Genomic DNA, 19,651 nt, shown 5'->3' with positions numbered 1-19,651 from the left:
AGAAGTCCATATTCCTTTGTAATATTAGCAACAAGCTGTAATTCACAGAAAATACTTCACATTCCTTCTACTAGGATTTTGATGGCTTTTGACATTTGGTCATCCCACAGCACAAAAAATAAATAGTACTTAGCAGCTAAAGTCATACAGCACTTGCCAATTGGCTCCCTTTTATTAATATTCATACTGCAAGATGAGAAACTCCAGTAGTTGGGTTGCTTTTAGATAATTGGTTTTTTAGTGTACATCTTTGAAACTTCTGTGTAACATTAGGTTTACCATCTCCTATTTCAAATGGGTAATTAAGCACTTGCTTTTTTCCCTGGTCATTTTCAGGTAGTGATTTGAAGAACTGTTGCCTGAAGTGCATGCACGATTCCACTTACTTAGTATTTCATAAAAACATAGCTATTTACAGTTCTCATCACAGGAGTCTATAATTATTAGCATTTCATCCTCTCCTCTTTATTCCTCAATGGTTACTTCATCCAAAGGGAGATGTCACAGTATTTAGTTAATGTAACAGAACCCTTTTAAGAAGACTTTACTTTTAAGTGCTACTTAATAAGGACAGGAAAGAATGGGACTCTGTGTATGGATATAGACTAAGCTATTTAAAATGGTACTGCATAACAGTGGTGGTGCTTTTTCTTTTAGAGTTCTGAAAAGCTTGTTGCCTCTTTTGAATATTATTACTGTGGGCAAAGTGTGCAGAGTAGCTGTCCAGGGTGGAGGATGCTGTCTTGTTGCATAGGAAACCCCTCTGGATTAGATGAGTGTCAGTGTGGGCAGTCTCTCAGGTAGCAGTGACCTCATAGCAGTGTTATCTACAGAAATATGTTGACTGCATGGATTTTTGCAGTCTTTTTTCTTTTCCTGCCACTGTGAAATCTGCTGCTTGATGTCCGTGTATTGGTAGAGTCGCTGAAGGTCATTTATATTGGTCCTTTTTTTGTAAGGTAGAAGGAGAACATGTATGATGGGCTTATGTGTCATGTTCTTTAACTGAGGGGGCTCAATCTCATGTATCAGAGTAGCATTTTACTCCATTGTAGAATAAATCTAGATAATATGCTAATTGCTCTGTGGTATGAATTTTTTGATATTCCAGTCAATATGAAATTCTCTACTTCTTGTCCTTGCTTAACTTAGGTGGAGAAACCAGAAATCAGAAAAAGCAAGATGATTGCTGAATGTCTGTGGGGTTTCTTAGCACTATAGTGATTTTTCTTGTCATATGCAAATATTCTAAGATATTTTATCTACACATAGGTACTTAGAAAAGCATAGGAAAAAGGAAGCTTCCCCCACACCCCCTTTTTCCCCTCTGAAAAATCTATTTTATTGCCTTTCATAAAACAGTTATGAAAGAAGTGAAATGAGATTAGGTTATTTAAAGAATAAGTAGGGTTCCAGTGAATATGCCAAAATGGCAAATCTCAAAATTGAGATGAAACTAAGATGTTGCTTAGCAACCGTGGTAGTCTCTGGTAGCCACAGATGAATACGATGAATGTTTACAGCAGCATTGCTGCTGTAAAGTGAGTCTGTCTGAAGCAGGATTTCTAAGGAAATTACTTAATGAAATTTTATACCAATTTGTTCCTCATTTTGGTGAACCTTTTAACTGCCTTTGTCAGGGATGGGAAACAAAAACTTGGCAATAAAACTTATTTTGCAAATTTATGTTTTCCTAGAGATAAACAGGACTTTCTACCAAATATTTTGGTCTTAAATTTTTATATTTTAGTAGCAATAAACTTCAGTTTTCCTGTTCCTTGACTTGTCTTTGCTATTGATGCGGGATTATACTGGATTAGTCATGCATGGGCAGCAGTTGCAGAATGGGGAGAAAAAAGTATTTTTTTATATCTGAATAATATAAATTGCTTTCATATAAATTTTTCCTCATTGCACCATATTTTGAAATCTAACTTCTTAGTTGTTGTAAGCTGTTTCAAACATTCTTCTGAAATGAAATTTTGCAGGTTGAAGATGGGTTGTGATGGTTGAAACCTATGTACGAAAACAGTTTAAATTTGTGGGAATTTTAAGAGTGCTCATTTTAATCAAGTTTTGTAGGTATGAGGAGCTTATACAAAAAGTGTGTTGTATTGCATTGCACTTCAAGTTTATCCTGATTTTTTAAATTTGAATTCTTCGAATGAAAAAACCCACCCAAAAAAGCATTATGTTTTTGACAGTCACTTAAAGACTTTGCATTACCTGGTGTCCCCTAGTCTGGACTTATGAAAATAACCTTTCCCTTCTAGAATGGGATTCTCGGGCCTTGCAGTGTACCTTGCCCTAGAAATAAAGACATTTATAGCAGTTTTTATTTGACATCCTGTTGGCCTTGTTGTTTTTATGGATATTCATAAATAAAAATTGAAAATAACTTTGTACCTGTCAAACTTGATACTCTTTGCAGTGTCTTTATATATATTTCTCTATATTTTAGCAGCAGTGTTTACTCAATGAATTGAGTAATGTCAGAAGACTAACCAGTCAGAAAATTGAATTAGAGAAAAATATGCAAAATGGGCCACTCATTCTATTGTTTGACCAAAGAAGGGGAAGTGAGGTGCTTGAAATTTATATCTCAAGGTGTGAGAAAAGTAGGTCTCTTATATTAATTAGAAACTAAGTTTCAGAAACAATCTTACTTCGGGTGTAAGAATTTTTCTGCATATCTGACCAGAGATAGCAAACAAGATGAATTTGTTTTTCTGGGAGAAAATTTGCCTTAAGGATAAATTCATTTATGCCTGATAATCTACTGTTTCCATGTATTTTTTAGCTTCCATATACAAGAATTACATTTAAAATCTTATGGAAATAAAACTAGAGCCTCAAGTTCACAACCTAATTACCATTTTAGACTTCTATTGTAAGCCTTCTGATCATGTTTTCCTCAACCGTATGTACCTATATAAATACAAAATGCATGAAGTACATAAAATGTCTATGTATATAATATATTCAAAAAAGAGGGTTTGGGGTTTTTTTTGTTTTTTAATGACTTAGGCTTATAAGTACAAGATTCCTTATCTTGAAAGGTACCTCTCAACTGTGCAATTACTGTTCTCTTGCTGAAGATGTAACAGTCCTTCAGAAGACTGGTGGAGCAGTCACCTGACCACCTTTAAAAGTCCCATTTTAGAGGGGTTTTAATATCTGACAGCTTCATTCACCTTAAGATGTTGGCTTTCACCTGCCTTTACCAGTTCCATGAAACTGAAACTGGAGGCGGATGCATTGAATAGAAAGGTGTGGAAACCTCTTTACTTGCTTCTGGTGCAGTCAGAAGAGTTTATGCTATCAGTTCAGTACTGCTGGAAATGAAACTTCTGTAGATGATTCCTGTTTTCTAGGTTGAACTCATAAAATTATGCACATGTAGATTAGTGCTGGGGTTACTATCATAGAACATGTATGTACATAGCAGCTTTAAGATTCTGCACTTTACTGACTCCATTTTGTATCTAAATTTTATTCTTAAAATGCCTTCTCTGCAGAGTTTCTTTTCTTAGTTCATCCTGCTTGCCTTTCCAAATCCCACAGTTTTTAGCTTCAAGTGGAGGAATGGAATGGTACAGGTGTGTTTCTGGTGAGGTGTGATTAACAAGGGTAACTGAGGAGTGAAGAACTTTGTGTAGGAGTCCACATCTACTAAGGATTAAGTGGCATTTGTTGCAGGTGTTGTGGATTAACTCCATTGTCATCTCACCAAACCGACATGGGGTATTACAGTATGAAAGATGGTTTCTGTTCCAGCTTGCTAGAAACGAAAGTGAGAAAGAAGACTGTGCAGATTATAATAGTTTGTTTTGATTTCAAAAGATAATTACCTCAGAATTTATTTTTGTCTCTTAAAAAGCCCCACCTTTCCCTGAGGGAATTGAGTGCGCCGTGCCCACACGTACCGTCACGTTAGGATGGCTGCGCGTGCCTTGGCCCCTCGCGTCGCCGCGCTGCGCTCCCGCCCCGCTGCGGTGCCGCTCCCAGCAGCAGCAGCGCTGGCTATTTTTAGCCTGTTGCCAGGCAGATTTGGTTTATGCAAAGCAGCTCTGCGGCAGCCAATCCCGAGCGGGTATGCAAATCTCTGGCTGTCCTCGCCATCGGGTAGGGAGCCGACGAGAGGACAAGATGGCTGCCGAGGTGCTGCCTTGGCCTGCCTCAGATCACTGAAAGAAAACTCATCCTTTCATGTGGGAAACGGGCAATAGCCTCCCTGCCCCGAACAGCTCAGAGACCCCACCAGGCTTCAGTTTATGGAAGAGCTGGTTTCCTCGCGCCCTGGTGACGTGCCCCTTCCAACCCGTGTGCTTGCTGTGCCTGTTCGGGGCAGGTCTGGTGCGGGCGAGGTAGGGTGTGCTGCTCCTGCCGACAAACGGTGTCTTCCCCGGGCAAACCCTCCCAACACCCAACTTACCAACTGCTGGTTTAGTTCCATTTTAAACTTGCTTTTTAAACGCAATATTTGCCAAAAAAATCGTAAAAGGTGCTTATATGTGTTGCAAACAGTAATGTTTCAATGCAGCATTGCCTCTTTTCTTGCAAGTTTTCTTTGCACTTGTGCTTCTTCTGGCATTTGAGAAGTGACACTTGGGATCACTGTCAGCATCAGGTAGCTCACCTCTGAATTCTGATGTCACTGAGCTGCCAGTTGGAAATCCGAGGTTACATTGCTACAGCTAGTTGCATATGTGATATGGGAACTAATCTAGACAATAGATTGTTCGGGGTAAATATGTTCATTTTTTCATTACAATAGTGTTATTCTGCATTTTATCTAACAGAAGAGAAGGGATGCAAGTATGCATATGTTAGTAATACTGTGTCAAAGTTGTAGCCTCTTGCATTACTGAAAATTATACATTTAAAAATTATAAAGATCTTCCTTAGGAAAAAATACTGTATTTTATAATGCCTAGAAAAGCCTAAGCATGCATGATTAGAACATCTTGCCTTTTTTCTGAGATTGTTCTTTTTCCACAGAATATCTCATATTTTTTGATCTGCATGTGCATGAACAATTAATTGAGGTTGTTCAGGTTTTAAGCTAGGAATATCAGAATTTGAGCAAGTTTTTAGTTGTAGATGTGTTTTGGCAGTTACTGACTATATCTATGGAAATATTAGGTCCTACTCATATTCAAGGATAATGGAAAGGAAATTTAAGCTGTTTATCCTATCCCAGAGATGGAACTGTAATCTAACATTGAGACTGTGTATAATAATATTCATCAAATGTATCTTCAAATGCACAAATTGAACTTCACAGTCCGTAAATCCTTTTTTTTTAATTAAAAAAAACCCACCAAACTTCCTTAGTGTTTTAGCTTGTGCTAAAAAAATCTTTCAGTAAGAAAGCAGAATTTTGCTGTTACTGCTGTTTAAAACAGCAGGATTTGTTCAGTGTTTGGAGATGTCACAGCTGAATTGAAAGCTGATGCTTTGAGTTTTTGATAAAAGCTGAAATCTCTAACACTTGTGGGAAGTAAGAAAACACATTATCACAGCCTTGTTGCTCTGGCTGAGTTCCAGTCATGCAGTTTTACTACTTTAATAATCTACATTTATTATACAGAAAAAGATAAAGTTTTTCTTGGAGAATCAGCCTCAGCTCCATGTGCTAAATAGTGAGTGTTTCTAAGGGACTTGAGTTGCTTGTAAAAGTTGTATAGGAAATACTTTCTACTTGTTTTCCATTCTTCCATTCTCCAAAGAATGCAGTTACCTAGGTGCAAAGTGATGAACATGTAAGAACAAGTCTGCAAAACCACCAGCAGATGAAATATCTTAGCCAGGTAAATAGACCTGTCAGTCATTTTTGTCCCATGAGGAATTAATTTTTCCCACAAGGCATCAAAGCATCATGGGGGAAAAAGCTTCAAAAATTTGGTATGAGAAAGAGATTCATAAGCCAGTGTCAGAGGAGATACAAGAGAAGTGCTTAACTTACTCTGACGTCAACGTGACAAAAACATAGTTCAAGTTTGTACATGACGCTATCACATATACAATAAACAACACCAATCTCTTTGAAACTGTACTGTGAGTTTACTCTGGTTTAAGAAGGCTTTAACCATGTAGTGCCTGTTTTTCTTAGGCATACATACATATTTGGGCATGTTTTGCTGAATTTCAGAAAGCAGTTTTTTTGCAAAGGTGGGGGAGATTGGCTTCTCCTTTCAAGGCAGAAGTCATACCGCAGTCATGACAAAACACCAGATTTCTGTTGGAATACTAAAAAATAGTAGTGTTCCTGCATAGGCTCTCCAGAAAGGAAGGTTTTCCAAATGCCATACTTATACCAAGGTTGCATTTCAAGAGGTATTTTTTGATTCAGCATTCAACATCGCAGGGTTTCAGTGATCACCTAAAAATGCTCCCGCGCAGTAAACACCTGTTGGTTAGCGCGGCTGTGCAGCTGCGGGTCTCGGAACGAAAGCCCTTGGCTTTCTGTTGCGCCGTTTGGAAAATCCCATTCGTCTAACGCGCGCCCCCGCGCTCGTGCCCGCGCCCGAGGCCTGCCGCGTGGGGCTTGTTGCTGGGCGGAATTTAAAGCACTCCCGTCTGATTGGCTGCCGTGCGGCTGCTCCATTCAGCCAATGGGAGGCGGGCCTGCCGGTCCGTCCCGTCGCCGCGCGGGCTGCGGCCGGCGGGGCCCCGCGGGCGCCCTCTGGGGAGCGCCCGCGACACTGCAGGGCTGCGCCGCAGGGGAACGTGCCTCTCGCTCCCCGCTCTGCGAGCCGCAGCAGATCGGGATGTGGCGGGTACAAATGAGCTCAAAGGGGGTTTTAATTACCGCTCACCTTGTTCTGCTGTGCGCGCACTAGGTGAAATAGGGCAGGATGGATGTCGTAATTTTTTTTTTCTTAGAAAACGTATTTTTCTCCCTACTCTCAGCCAACACTAATATAACTTTAGCCTAAAAGGGACAAAAACAGAAATCGTCTGTGGTGTATTAGAAGAACTATTATTTGCACATACGATAGTCATGTGATTTCTGTTTTGTTTATTACATTTAAAAACAAAGGCACAGTTGTATGTGGAGCTCACTAGGCTGGTGGTGTGTATTCCATTCAGCCAGATCAGTAGACTTGTATTGCTGGTAGAAAACGAAATTATTGGTGCATCATTTAATTATGTCTTTTATAAGAATAGGTCTCAAACAAGATTTTTTTCCTTCTTTGAAAATAGTTTGTAAATTTCTGGCAACTTAATCGAAATTGCTATGGAGGATTTAAACTGAAAACTGCTTTTTATGAACCACTACTTAAAAGGTAGGTTTTATTCACCACTTTCATTCTCTGGAAGTCTCCATGTAGAACACAATACTCATGACCATTTGCTGCTTCACTTTTTTTGATTTGGCTATGATATATTTTAAGTAGGCTTGCACATTTGAGTGCTGATGTTCGTTATCAGTGAATTTTACTTCTTCTGTGTAGTTGCGGTGCTTTGGCAAACGTTTTATGGTTGTGGCGCATTTGGCTAGTGCCGTATGCCTTCGAGGAGCCCTTTGCTGGTGCTGTTCTAGACCCATGATGTTATGCAAACCCCATTACGCACTATTGTTTAGATTGCAGCTTCTCCCTCTCCCCCCTCCCTCATTTTCCCATGACCTTCCCTTTGTCTGCTGCCTGTCACTAGGCAGGATTCAGGGAGCTCCATGCTGATTGGCTTCTCTTTTTGAGCAGCTCATGGGCTGCTTACCTGAGCACATAATCATAGGCTGATGCATACCACCTTACAATCCTTTCTTGCTTTAGAGCTGTGGTGTCTTTACATAGTAAGAATAATAAAAAATGAGGAAGTAGAGGGAAAATGGCTCAGAAAATAGACCTTCCCATATTCCTAGCTGCACTGGCACATTTTGTGCCATTTAGCACACATTTCGTCATGAGAAGAATTTCAAAATTTTGGAGGGAGGGGCCTAATGATATGTTCATGTCTCACATGACTAATTATGTATGACTTTAAAGCTTAAAATGAAAAAGGGAGTTTTTTGTATCTAATAAATGAATACAGTGTGTATGTTGGTCTGTCAAAATTGTTGACTTGAATAAAATCAAAACAAAAAAAAATCAGTCAAAAGCCTATGTCCTTATTTGAAGCATTTAACCCTTACACAGGTAGCTGTACATGCCAGAGTCATTTTGTGCTGATGCATACAAAAAACATTCTTCGAAATAAAAGGTGCTCCTATGTTGGCTTGATGCCTGGGCGGTTGGTTTCCTCCTTTTGACTTGGTCAAAGGATAAGTAAAAAAGGAAAACACCCAAGCATCAGATAAGGGAAGTGTTTAACAAACATAGCTAAACTTCACGTTATTAACTGTAAAGGGAGACTGCCAAAATGCATTCATTTAGAATAGTAGAAGCTTGATACATTCTATTTGTGCAAGACTGAATCCATGTAATTTGCTCTGTTGCTCTCTGAAGGAGTGCACCTTGGCCCTCTGAAAGACTGGAAAGCAGTATTCATCAAATGGTGGCTGACAGGCTTACACTGGTGTGACCAAGCCTGTCTGGACTGGCTACCAGTTGATTTGTTTCTCTTACTCTCAGTTGAGTCTGTTCTTTGGCTGCACTGTGCTCCCTTGTGGGTATGGCTGGAAATGCTTAAAGACTGGTCTGCCCTTAAAAGATATTTTAAAGCATCCTTTTCAAAGGTGAACTTAAAACACTGGTTTGTCTCATCTATGCTTATAATTTTGTCACAGTAGTTTTTATGGAATATTTTTGGTAGCTTTAATCAAGTACTCTTTGGTTGCAAAAGACTGTAGGATTAGACTGCGGGAAAATATGCCCAAGTTGCTCCCATAACCATTTAACATCGGAATTTTGAGGCGTCTGTATTTCTTACAGGTTCTGTCTAGAACTGTTAGTACTTTGTTTTTAACTAGATTTTTGGATAATATCCGAAGAGAAAAAGTGAACGTAATTTTTAAAAATATAAGCAAATCAAGCTTGTTCACCTATTTATTTTTCCAATAAAAAGTAAGGATGCGTCAATAGAAAGTGATTCTTATGTTTGAATTTTTTAAGACTGGTCTTCTTGGCAAATGTAAAAATAAGTGTCCTTTATTTTCTTTGTATTTACTCTGTGTTAAAAATGTTAATGAAAAACTGCCTGGATGACTTAAGGAAATTAGAACAGCAAATATTAATTTATTTTAAGTTATATGGTTATTCAAATGATGCACTTACAGATTTGATTTTAAGACATTTGTAAATGTTACATTAATCTGTTAGTGTATTTTTTGGTCATAGAAAAAGTAAGACTGTGAATTTTGTAATATATTTTGTAAATTCTGGGTAATGCCTATAAAAGAAAACACTGTAGTCTGGGAGATCAAATTATCCTATTGTAACTTTGATGCAGAGGCCCAGAGTGTTCTCACTAGTGGCTCACCTCTTAGGAGTTCTTGGACTTGTTCAAGGTTAGCCAAGACTGATTTTTTTTTTTTTTTCCCCCAAATTGCCTCTACAAGATAAAAATCTGTAACAGCATATGTGTTGGTTATAGGGGTTTATATGCATGGAACATGAATATGATGGTCAGTGTTCTATTACATTACAGTGTGATACATGCTTTTGTAATGATGTGAAAATGCCCGAGTTCTTGGGAAATGTCTTAAGTTCTTGGGAAGACAGAAGGGATGTGCTTCCAAAAACTGCACTTGCACTTCCAAAATACTAGGGATTTTTACATGCTTCTTGAACCCTCAGGTCTAAAATTCTTGCTTTAAATATATTCTCTTCTGAAAGAATATGGAGAAATTGTATTTAGAATGTAGACAGCTCTGGAAAAGCATTAACAGCTCACCTGGAGTTCGTAAGTCATCTGACTGAAAACGGTTGTGATGAGAACCTTTTTTCAACTCATGTAAACTGGTGTTTCAGATCAGTGTTTCTGTAGGTGTTGTATTTTGCTCCCACTAGTGGCAATGCAGTAGTAGACAATCCAGTTCTTGGTCAGTGGCAAAAAAACAAAAAAAATTTAAAAAATCATCATAATGGTATTATTGAGAGTTCAGAAATAGACCTGATACAACTTTTTGTCAAAATTTATTCATCTGTTACTGAGGTGTGTGTCAAAGTGTTAAGTACTATCAGTAACTCAAATCTGAGAATTCTGGATTGTTTTGCATAAAAGAACTCTAAAGGGTAAGGGAAGCTCAGTGCTAAGTAAAAAGGAAATATAAAAAATTGCTTTATGCTTTGTCTGTGTTTTTGTCAGGTCATGTTAACCAAGTATAAAATAAGCCTTAGAATTGTAAAATACATCATGATTGTGAGGTTTACAGTCGCACTCGTATTGTACGTTAGAATAAATACAATATATTCAATATTACAGTATATATTCAATATATATACAATATATTTACCTTACAATGTAGAATATTGTAGTTACGGATAATTGTTAAATAATTTTTTCCACAAAATTTATTCCAAATAAACTAGGAAAGATCCAGCAAACCAAAATGATAGGAGCTAAAGCAAATGACCCTTGGTGAGATGCTGAGGGAGCTTGACAGCTTCAGTCTGCTGAAGAGAAGGCTAAAGGACAATCTTAGCATTGCCTAAATAAAACTTACAGATGAGGTTGGCTACAAAATGGAGTGAAACCATTGTTATTTATAGGCTGTGGCATCTGTGGTCTGAATTTTGCAGCTTGGTTTGTAGAATTGTCAAATATCCTGAGTTGTAAGGGACCCACAGGGATCGAGTCCAACTCCTCACCTGGCACAGGACACCCCCAAGAATCATTCCACCTTCCCAAGAGGGTTGTCCAAATGCTCTTGAGTTTGTGGTTGCACAAAACTGTCATTGATCTGAGCAAGTGTTGGCAGTAGTCCTGCTTTCTTTTACAAAATAATTTAAAATCATTTATATCCCACCTGAATAGACAAAATGCAATCTATTTATTAATTTCTTAGCTCTGTAAATGAAAATTAATTGGGAGCTGACACAAAATTAATCATACTATGTATTTAAAGTGCATCTTTTGCCTAATAATTCTGCTGTGTCAGTGTTATAAACATTTGCCTATCTGGTCCTTGTGGGGAAAAAAAGTCATACTGAGATAACGGTCTGATTATTTTTCTCTTTTAATTACTGTTAATATAATTTTTGTATATTTTTGAGAAACTTAATAAAAGCTGTATGCTTGATGGGAGTAACTTTATGGTGGTTTGTAGATCTGCTTCAGCAGACCTAAATTGGTTAGCACCAGATGATTCAAGATCTTAGCTGTTGTGTTACATTTAGGATACAGGAACTTTCTTAGCTGCCTTCTGCTTCTGAACATTATTCTATGTAATCCTTTAAAACTAGGCCATTAAACAAGACCACCTGGGGACAAAACATATTTTAAAAATCCCTATGGATTTGTTTTGTTTAATGGAAATACATGGAATCAGATTTTGTTGTATTTCAACAAAATCATTATAGTTTCCTAGGTAATGCTGGATTTAACTCCATGTTTTAATTTGATAAAATAGATTTTCTAACATTTCTCTTACACTTTTTTATAAACATAAACATTTTTCTTAATACTAGTGTGGGTGGATGGAATGAATATAACAGTTGAGGGCAAACCCAGCAGTTTTCCTTGAAAGAAAGAGTTTTTCTGCAAGGTGCTCCAATACCTGTAGTTTTTATGGCCACAGATAGTCTTAGTAAAATGTTACTGCAAACTGAATGAAAGTGGTCTAAAAATCCAAGTTCATTTAACCATTGTATAGACGTGGAGGATGAAAGTCTATTGTATTTATGCAGAAAAAAACTATCTTAATGATACATTGAGAAATTCTTTGTATATAATGAAGTTTTCTTAAAAGTGACTTGATATAAGAATGTTGTCATTTACCCCAGTTATTCTGCTTGTAAATTATGAAATTAATTTTTTTAAGGATGGAAATGTTCTTGATCCATTAGTTTACATTTATTTTTAACTTTTTATGAGAAGAGTGGCTGCTGGCTCTTACCCTAGTATAATATCTATTTTTAATAGACTACTATGAGACAAATGGTCTAAAATGTGTAGGTAGAATATTACTGAATGATGTCTTAGTGTGACCTCTGTGACCTTTGCATAAATGTGTTTGTGCAGCACATAGAGAAACTTGGATTCACTTTTTGGGAAGTCAGATAAAATTTAAGTATTGACAGGTGTTTCTTTGTTTTCGTCAGTACCATTCCAACAGGTTTACTTTAAAATGTGCTAAACATTACAGTCTTTCTTAGTAGCAGTGTAACATGACAATGATAATTTTTTATCTTCACAGTTCTTTCTGAATTTTTTTAAGGGCTAAGATGGATAGCACAGAGGAACCTCAGAAGAAAGTCTTTAAAGCACGGAAAACAATGAGAGTAAGTGATCGGCAGCAACTTGAAGCTGTCTATAAGGTTAAAGAGGAGCTGTTGAAGACAACTGAAGTGAAACTGTTAAATGGAAAACATGAGAATGGAGATTCGGATATAAATTCCCTTTTAAGCAATACAGATTGTACGGAAGTCAAGAAAGAAATTAATGGCGTGGTTGACTTGTGTGTTAACTCTGAAGAAGGACGAACAGCTTGTGATGAAATTAGTGAGACCAAATGCCCTGAAAGTAAGGCAGGAAACATAGTCAATGACATAGAATCCAAACCTCTAATGCTGTCTTCAGAAAATGTTACTCCTGAGCAAGCTAAAGATACTGACATTGCAGTAAAATGTGAGGCTGAAAATGGAGTTGGTATCAGTAAAGATAACTTCCATGAAGAAAATAATAGAAAAGATCATTTGGACCAAAGAAAGAATGATGTCCCATTGGAAGCTGAAAGTAAATCAGTCTGTGATATTAGGGACTCTTCTGAAGAGAAGGGGGAAACAAATTATTTACCTGTTAATTCCAGTTCATCTGGTGAGGAAAAGAGGACTGAAGAAGGAACTGTTGAAGAGGTTGTTGGAGAAGCAGCCATCTCTAGCAGTATGGAAGCTGACCAGGAAAAACAAGAAGGCAGTGCAGGACTTTCAGAAACCACTGTTTTGAAGACAATAGATGAGCCAAGTGAAAGTGTCTTGGACAATACGGACTGTATGGAAACAGATGACATTATTCCAATTTTGGAAAAACTAGCCCCTGCTGAAGATGATCTGAGCTGTTTTTCTAAAAGTTCTCTGCTTCCAGTGGATGACACAGTCCCAGATTTAGAAGAGAAAATAGACAATTGTTTGGGTTCACCATCCAAGCAGGAAAGCAGTGAAAGTCTGCCAAAAGAGGCTTTCTTAGTACTGTCTGATGAAGATGATCCCTGTGATGAGAAGGAGGAGCTTGTTGAAGGGATACTGCCAAACAAGTCAAGTCTTCCAGGTAAGAATTTTCTAAGTTGTTAGTTTCCATTTAGGTTTGGGATGTTCATTTCTTAGAATGACACACTTGTGTCAGGTTTCTAAATCAAAGAGGCAATCTTAGCCACCAGTAACCTTTTGTAGTCTTAGTTTTCAAGGGTGGTATTTGAGGCACAGGAAGAAAACTTTGCACCAAAAAATGGTCATCTTCCAGATTTGGGTTGTTTTGATTTTTTGTTTATTTGTTTTGGATTTTGGTTTCAGGGATTTTTGTTGTTTTCTTGTTGGTTTGCTTTGGGTTTTTTTTCATACTCCATAAATTTGGCTGCCAACTTGGGTGAGGTAGTGGGTGGAAAAAGAGGAAAGATGAGTAATTGTCAGAGAAGGAACAAAAGGATGTGGGAGAAGAGGAACTGCATTCCTTTACTGCTTTCACAGGTAAGAAGATATTTCAGCTTTCTTTAGCTTGTAAATAAATGATAAGGAAAGCACGCATATAATCCAGGGGTGCCTCATCTTATCTTTTAACTTTTTTTTCCCCTGAAAGACAGTATTGGAAAAGTTTAATGAAAAATGTGTGTCATGTATTATTTTTATATCATATAGCTTTTATTAATTTAACTCAGTGGTTTTTATTGACGTTTTCTTTGATGACTATGGCAAATGATTGGTGCTTTTAAATGTTTAGTGTGGAATCTGTTCATGTAGTTAGCAGAACATTTTTCTAAGTTAAACTCAATGGATGTCCTTTGTAGTGTGCAGTTTAATACAGTTTAGTAAGTTTTTTCCTTTTTGACAATGGGCAGTCATTGTTATACTATTGCACTTCTGAAAATAAAACAAATTAATAATTTACAGATAAGTTGACAATGTTAATTTATCTGTAATTAAGAAAGATGTTTCAGATTATTTTGGGGTTGGAATTATTTTGTTGGTTTTTTCCCTCCCCCTCTTCTCCCCCCCTTCCCCCCTGCCCCCCCCCCCCCCCCCCATATAGCTTTTATTAAATTATGAGCATATTAATCCAAGTGTATTAAGTGTATTTAAATATGGCTGACTGGGTAGAAATTTCATCGCTTAATTAAGATTTAGGTTTAAGTCTCTGGGAAGTTAGTGACCACAGTTTCTTGAATCTTGTTTTACTAATGATCAGACTGTGGCATTCTGAGTCTTCAGTCTCTAAAACAGCTAGAGAAACAGAGATAAGAACCAGTCCTGTTTTAGACTCCCCCTTTTCTAGTATTTACCTTTAAATAATGCTAGTTAAATGGAGATGAGGTAGGTTCCATAGTTACTGCTAAGGATCTTATTTAGGCATTAGCTGTTGTCAGTTAGATTGAAAAAGTGATACCATTGTTGTGCACATAAAGTCTTCCAGAAACTATTGGAGCAGGGGGAAAGAAGGCTGTGTGTAGTTGTGTCAAAATTGTAGTGTTTTGAGTCCCTTTTATGAAATAAACAGTATAAATAAATAGGTTATCTTTGTTTTCACTGCCGAGTTCTCTCATCTTATCCAATGAGAAAACACTCTGGGGTCACAGAGGAATTTGCTATGGAGCAAAAAGACTGAAGTGAATATTAAATACTGGACCACAGTTTGCAGAGGTTTAAAATTAATGTATCCAGCAATAGATTTTTAAGATTCTATATTTTGGTGACAAGACAAATTCTTTTGATTAGTTGTTTTATTTATTGGCTAATAACAATTTGACTCTTACAGTTGTGTGGCTGCAACTGAGACTGTTCATGAAATGAAAGAAATTACGTTCTGCCTTAACCAGTAACAAAGATAATAGCAGAGAGGCTGCATAGGCAGGAAACAGTTGTACGAGAAAACAGGTAGAGTTACCTTATAAAAAGTAACTTTTGTAAAGAGTCGGTGAAAATTAAAACTATGGAGACCATATGGAGATCATTTCAAGATGCTGTATTGGAGAAGTAGGTGCAAACTGCTCAGTTAAGAAGTAAGATTTCAACAACTCCAGATAAAAACCAACATGGCTAAACAACAGTGAAAAAAATGCTACTAGATGACTTTATTCAAATGGACAGATTAATAGAATGTCTTTCCCAAGTGGAATTAGTAATTGTAATAGCTGTGCTGTCACAGATTTTTGTAATAAAGAATCATACATCAGAAAGCCTTGGAGCTTTTTGGGTAAGCAAACAAGCATGAAACAAGGAAGCCCTGATGTGAATTCTCTTAGATATCCAAACACAAGTGATTTCTTACCAAGAAATTTTGTAAATGAAATAGTAAAATGGAAAGTCCTTGTGGAGGAAGTAATCAACTGAAGAATAAAAAATAAATTCAGAGTTCCAGAGACTGTGCTGTGTGACAGAATTAATAATTTGCCTAAAATTAATGGTAACTAGTGATGTCAGAGTTTGCTGATATGAAGAACCGGAGAAGAAATTTACAAGGCTGATTGACTGAGAAGGAAACATGGCAGTTGAAATTCATAGTGGTTATCTACAAAGTGGTGCACATGAGTACAAAACTCATAACTTGATCAGAAGGTAGAACTGACTCACCACTCAATAAAAATATTTCAGGATTATAGTAGGTGCTTTTGAGGAAACATTGATAAAATGGCAGTTTAAAAAATCAAATGAAAAATGATTGGAATAAATTAGGAAACAGGAAAGCTTTACTGTGATACACCAAGCTCATAGAAGGCTGACAAGGTTGCATTAATTGCTTCTGCTTGTCTAGCATCAGGATAAAGAGATCCCATCATAGCAGCGGAAACTAAGCTGATAGCCACTTGTGAAATTTTCTCCTCCTTAACTAGAGAGTTTAGCTGTGCATCATGTTTAAACCACTTTTAGTTAAATGAGTTAGATTTTTTCATGGTAATGGAAGTTAGTAAGGAAAGGACCTTCTCAACCCTGAAATTACTTGTCCTCTATATAGAACTGAAAAAAAACTTAGCTTTGAAGCTTGTAATATGTTTTAAAGACATTCTAGGTATGTGTATCTTTCCATGGAATATTTGTGTCTTTCAGCTGAATATTAAAATCTCTGAATTGTGGGAAAAGTTGTCTTGAACTTAGCAATTCTCCTTTAGATTCCTAGGTAAATGAGTCCTATTTTATTCATAGCAATTAATTACATGAAGTTTATCTGTAAGTCTTGAAAAGCACATGGCATAAGCATTAGGCTAATTTATCACCTTAAAAGTAAATAATATTTGGATTCAATAATTTGCATTATGAATATTATTTTTTACATTAATAAGAAAAATTAAAATACCATCATGCCAGGTTATTGGGTTTTGACTCCTTCCTTTTTCTGATTTATTAGGTAACTTGTTTTAAATAATTTAAATGTTCTTTGCAACAGAAGGAAGACTTAATGTTAAGAGAGCATCAAGCATACCTTTGTAACCAGAACTTTCTTTAGAAAACTGCTGAAATAACAAAATGAATATAGGAAAATGAAGGAGTGTACATATCAAGATGTGTGTAACAGTGCTTACTTGCTCTCTTATATTCTGGAGAGATTTTACTGTAATCTTAAAAGCAATAGATATGTGTTGTAGCCAGCAAGCACAGAAACACATAATGGAAGCTTGTTTCATTCACATATGTATGAAATGCATAATGGAAGCTCATGGAACATATACATTTTTTCAGGAAGTGCTACCATTTTTATCTTTCTGTGTTTGGTGATTTCAGATTTTTCTTCTTTTAAGCATTTCCTAAACTGAATATTTTTAAAAGGCTAGTCCTAAATTGTGATACTTTGTATTAGCAAGAAACTTCAAATTAAAAATCATGTTTGTTAATCTGAATCTAGGCCTTTCCTACCATTAAGATTATGGTTGAAGTTGCCAATTGTAAATAGAGAAACATAATTGTATTTTAGAATTTTGTTACTGAAATCTTTATGCTTTGTTCCGAAGTGAAAAAGTAAGCTAAAATAATTTGTTGAGAACTTCAACTGCATTAAAAATAACATCGTTTTCTTTCAGAAGTAACTGAAACATGTTTCCCTCATAATTACAGCTCAGTAATTCTGGTTAAAATGTTAAGCAGATTCAAAAGTGAGTCTTAATGTGTTGCATGATTGTTCAAATTTTTGTTTTGAGGGTATTCCCTTACTTTTTTATATCTGCATTCCCTCTTTGTCATACTTATTTCTCTTGCCTTCCCTCACATGTTTTTTTCACATTTTCTTCATTCTTTAATCAAAATAGGACTGTTACAAGACTTTTGTAGATCTGAGAAAGTGTCACATGGATTTTTTTCTTCTGTTTGTAGAAGAGGTGGAGGGGGAGAGAAAAAAGGAGTGTGAAGATAAAGAAGGAGAAGAGGCCCACAAAGAAGAAGAGAAACAAATAGAAAAAAGTATGTAATGTTAAAACCATTGTTTCACTGTGTTGTATGTGTTAGAAGCACGGAATCATTAGGTTTGGAAGGGACCTTTGATTATCTAGTCCATTGCCCCAGTTCAAAACCAAGTCAACTAGAAAGCAGTTTGCCCAGAACTACGTCCTGACAGGTTTTGAGTATTTCCACAGGCAAAGATTCCACAAATTTCCCGTGGTCTGATCCCAGTGTTTGACCACCCTCACAGTAAAAGAGTTTTTAAATGTTTGAGTGGAAGCTCCTGTATTGCAATTTACATCCATTTCTCTTGTCCTGTCACTGCTGCTCACTAAGAGTCTTGCTCTGTTCATTCTCCACCTGTCAGGTAATTCACACACATGATAAAATCTCCCACAATGGCCTTCTACAATTGAACAATTCCAGCTCTTGATGAATGCACCTATCTCTAAAACATCTTGGTGACTCTACACTGCACTCTCTCCAGTATGCTCACATGTTTTTTTCTATTTAGAAACCCAGAATGCGACAAAAGACTCAAGGTTCAGACTCACATTCCCTGCTTAGAGGGGAATGAGTACCTCCCTCAACCTGCTGTCAGTACTCATTCTCAGGCAACCAAGAATGTTGTTGGCCTTCTTTGCCATCAGGGCACATTGCTGGCTCATGTTCAGCTTCATTGAGACCACCAGGGCCTTTCCTGAAAAGGTGTTTTTCAGACAGTGAATTCCCAGCCTGTACTAATGAATGCATGGTTTTATTGGTATCCAAGTGTAGCACTTGTTCTTGTTTGCCCATTTCTCCAGTTTGTTAGTGTGGCTCTGAATGGCAGCATAACCACTCAGGAGTGTACAAATCACTCCTTCCCGTTTTGTATCACCTGCGAGTTGCTGCAGATATCTTCTTACCCCATTATCTAGACCATGAATGAAGATGGTGGTGTTGGTGCCAGTAGCATCTGCTGGTGTGCATTACTGAGCTCCAGCTGCACTATGTGCCAGTAATCATGGCTCCTGGAGCCCAACAGTTGAGCCAGTACAATTATCTAGGCCATACATCAAGAATTTGAGGATGGTTTGGGTGTCAGAAGCATTATTAAAGATGCTCTCCTCTCATCCACCAAGCCAGTGGTCTCACTGTAGAAGGCTATCAGGCTGATGATGCATGATTTCCCCTTGATAAATCCATTCTATTCCCCATCACAGCCTTCTTGATAGGCATTGAGATGATTTCTGTCTAGATTTACTTGCTCCATCGTGTTCCCAGGGATTGAGGTAAAGCTGATAATGCTGTAGTTCCCTGGGTCCTTGTTACATAATCTGAAGATTATTTAAAAGCAGATGTCCCTCTTGTCTTCGAGAACCTTCTGGACACAGTGCCAGGAGCTGGAGGAGTGAATGAGGTCTCTTTGGTTCTTTTGTGCTTCATCACTGTGATGAAAATGACTTTTGTAATCTAGTTCTGTTTTGAGCCTGTTCTTTTGTTGGATTTTTACTTTCCATCTTAACCAAGAAGTGAAAAACAAGTTTGAATGGTTTTTCAGTCAGATGTTGGAGGTACAATTTAAAACTTCATGGCAGTTAAATACAGTTAATTGCTGGCATAGTTGAATGAGATGTAGTTTTATTTGGCTGGAATTCTAAGAAGAGGATTCTTTTTTCAGAAGAAGGTTTTATTTTGCTTCTCAGAAGCCATGTTTCATTATGGGATTGTGCTGATAGGAGCAGGAAGAACTGGACGGAGGTTCTGGTAAGAGGAGTGGTGGTACTGGAACCATTTTGCATTTGGGGCAGTGACTGGGTGAATCACAAAGCAGAACTCACTGACAAGGCAGTAATGTACAGATACCAGAAGGACTGGTTTTGTACTTTGATGTCATCAAGCGTATTTTTCCATAGGCATTCCTACTGGTTTAGCATGAAAAAGCTTAAACTGAGAACAACTTCATAGTAATCACAGCATTCTGA

At 37.2% G+C, this 19,651-nt stretch overlaps 1 protein-coding gene across 11 annotated transcripts in view; it reads left to right on the top strand.

Moving 5' to 3' along the window:
- The window catches only part of ATF7IP (activating transcription factor 7 interacting protein), a 74,639-nt gene that overhangs the window by 22,111 nt on the left and 32,877 nt on the right, over nt 1–19,651 (top strand). For 8 of the 11 annotated variants that reach the window (XM_068191487.1, XM_068191488.1, XM_068191489.1 and 5 more), the window contains 2 exons: nt 12,326–13,374; nt 17,619–17,705. In XM_068191487.1, the coding sequence (XP_068047588.1) occupies nt 12,333–13,374; nt 17,619–17,705 (1,129 nt within the window). In that variant the 5' untranslated portion in view covers nt 12,326–12,332. Of the gene's footprint in view, nt 1–4,509; nt 4,748–6,924; nt 7,293–12,304; nt 13,375–17,618; nt 17,706–19,651 lie in introns of those variants that run through there. The other 3 variants (XM_068191483.1, XM_068191485.1, XM_068191486.1) reach the window with 3 other exon arrangements.

This window comes from Anomalospiza imberbis, chromosome 5, assembly GCF_031753505.1.
Source record: "Anomalospiza imberbis isolate Cuckoo-Finch-1a 21T00152 chromosome 5, ASM3175350v1, whole genome shotgun sequence".
Lineage (NCBI taxonomy): Eukaryota > Metazoa > Chordata > Aves > Passeriformes > Viduidae > Anomalospiza > Anomalospiza imberbis.
The sequence above is the reverse complement of the archived record's forward strand: the minus strand, read 5'-3'. Positions and strand labels throughout refer to the sequence as shown.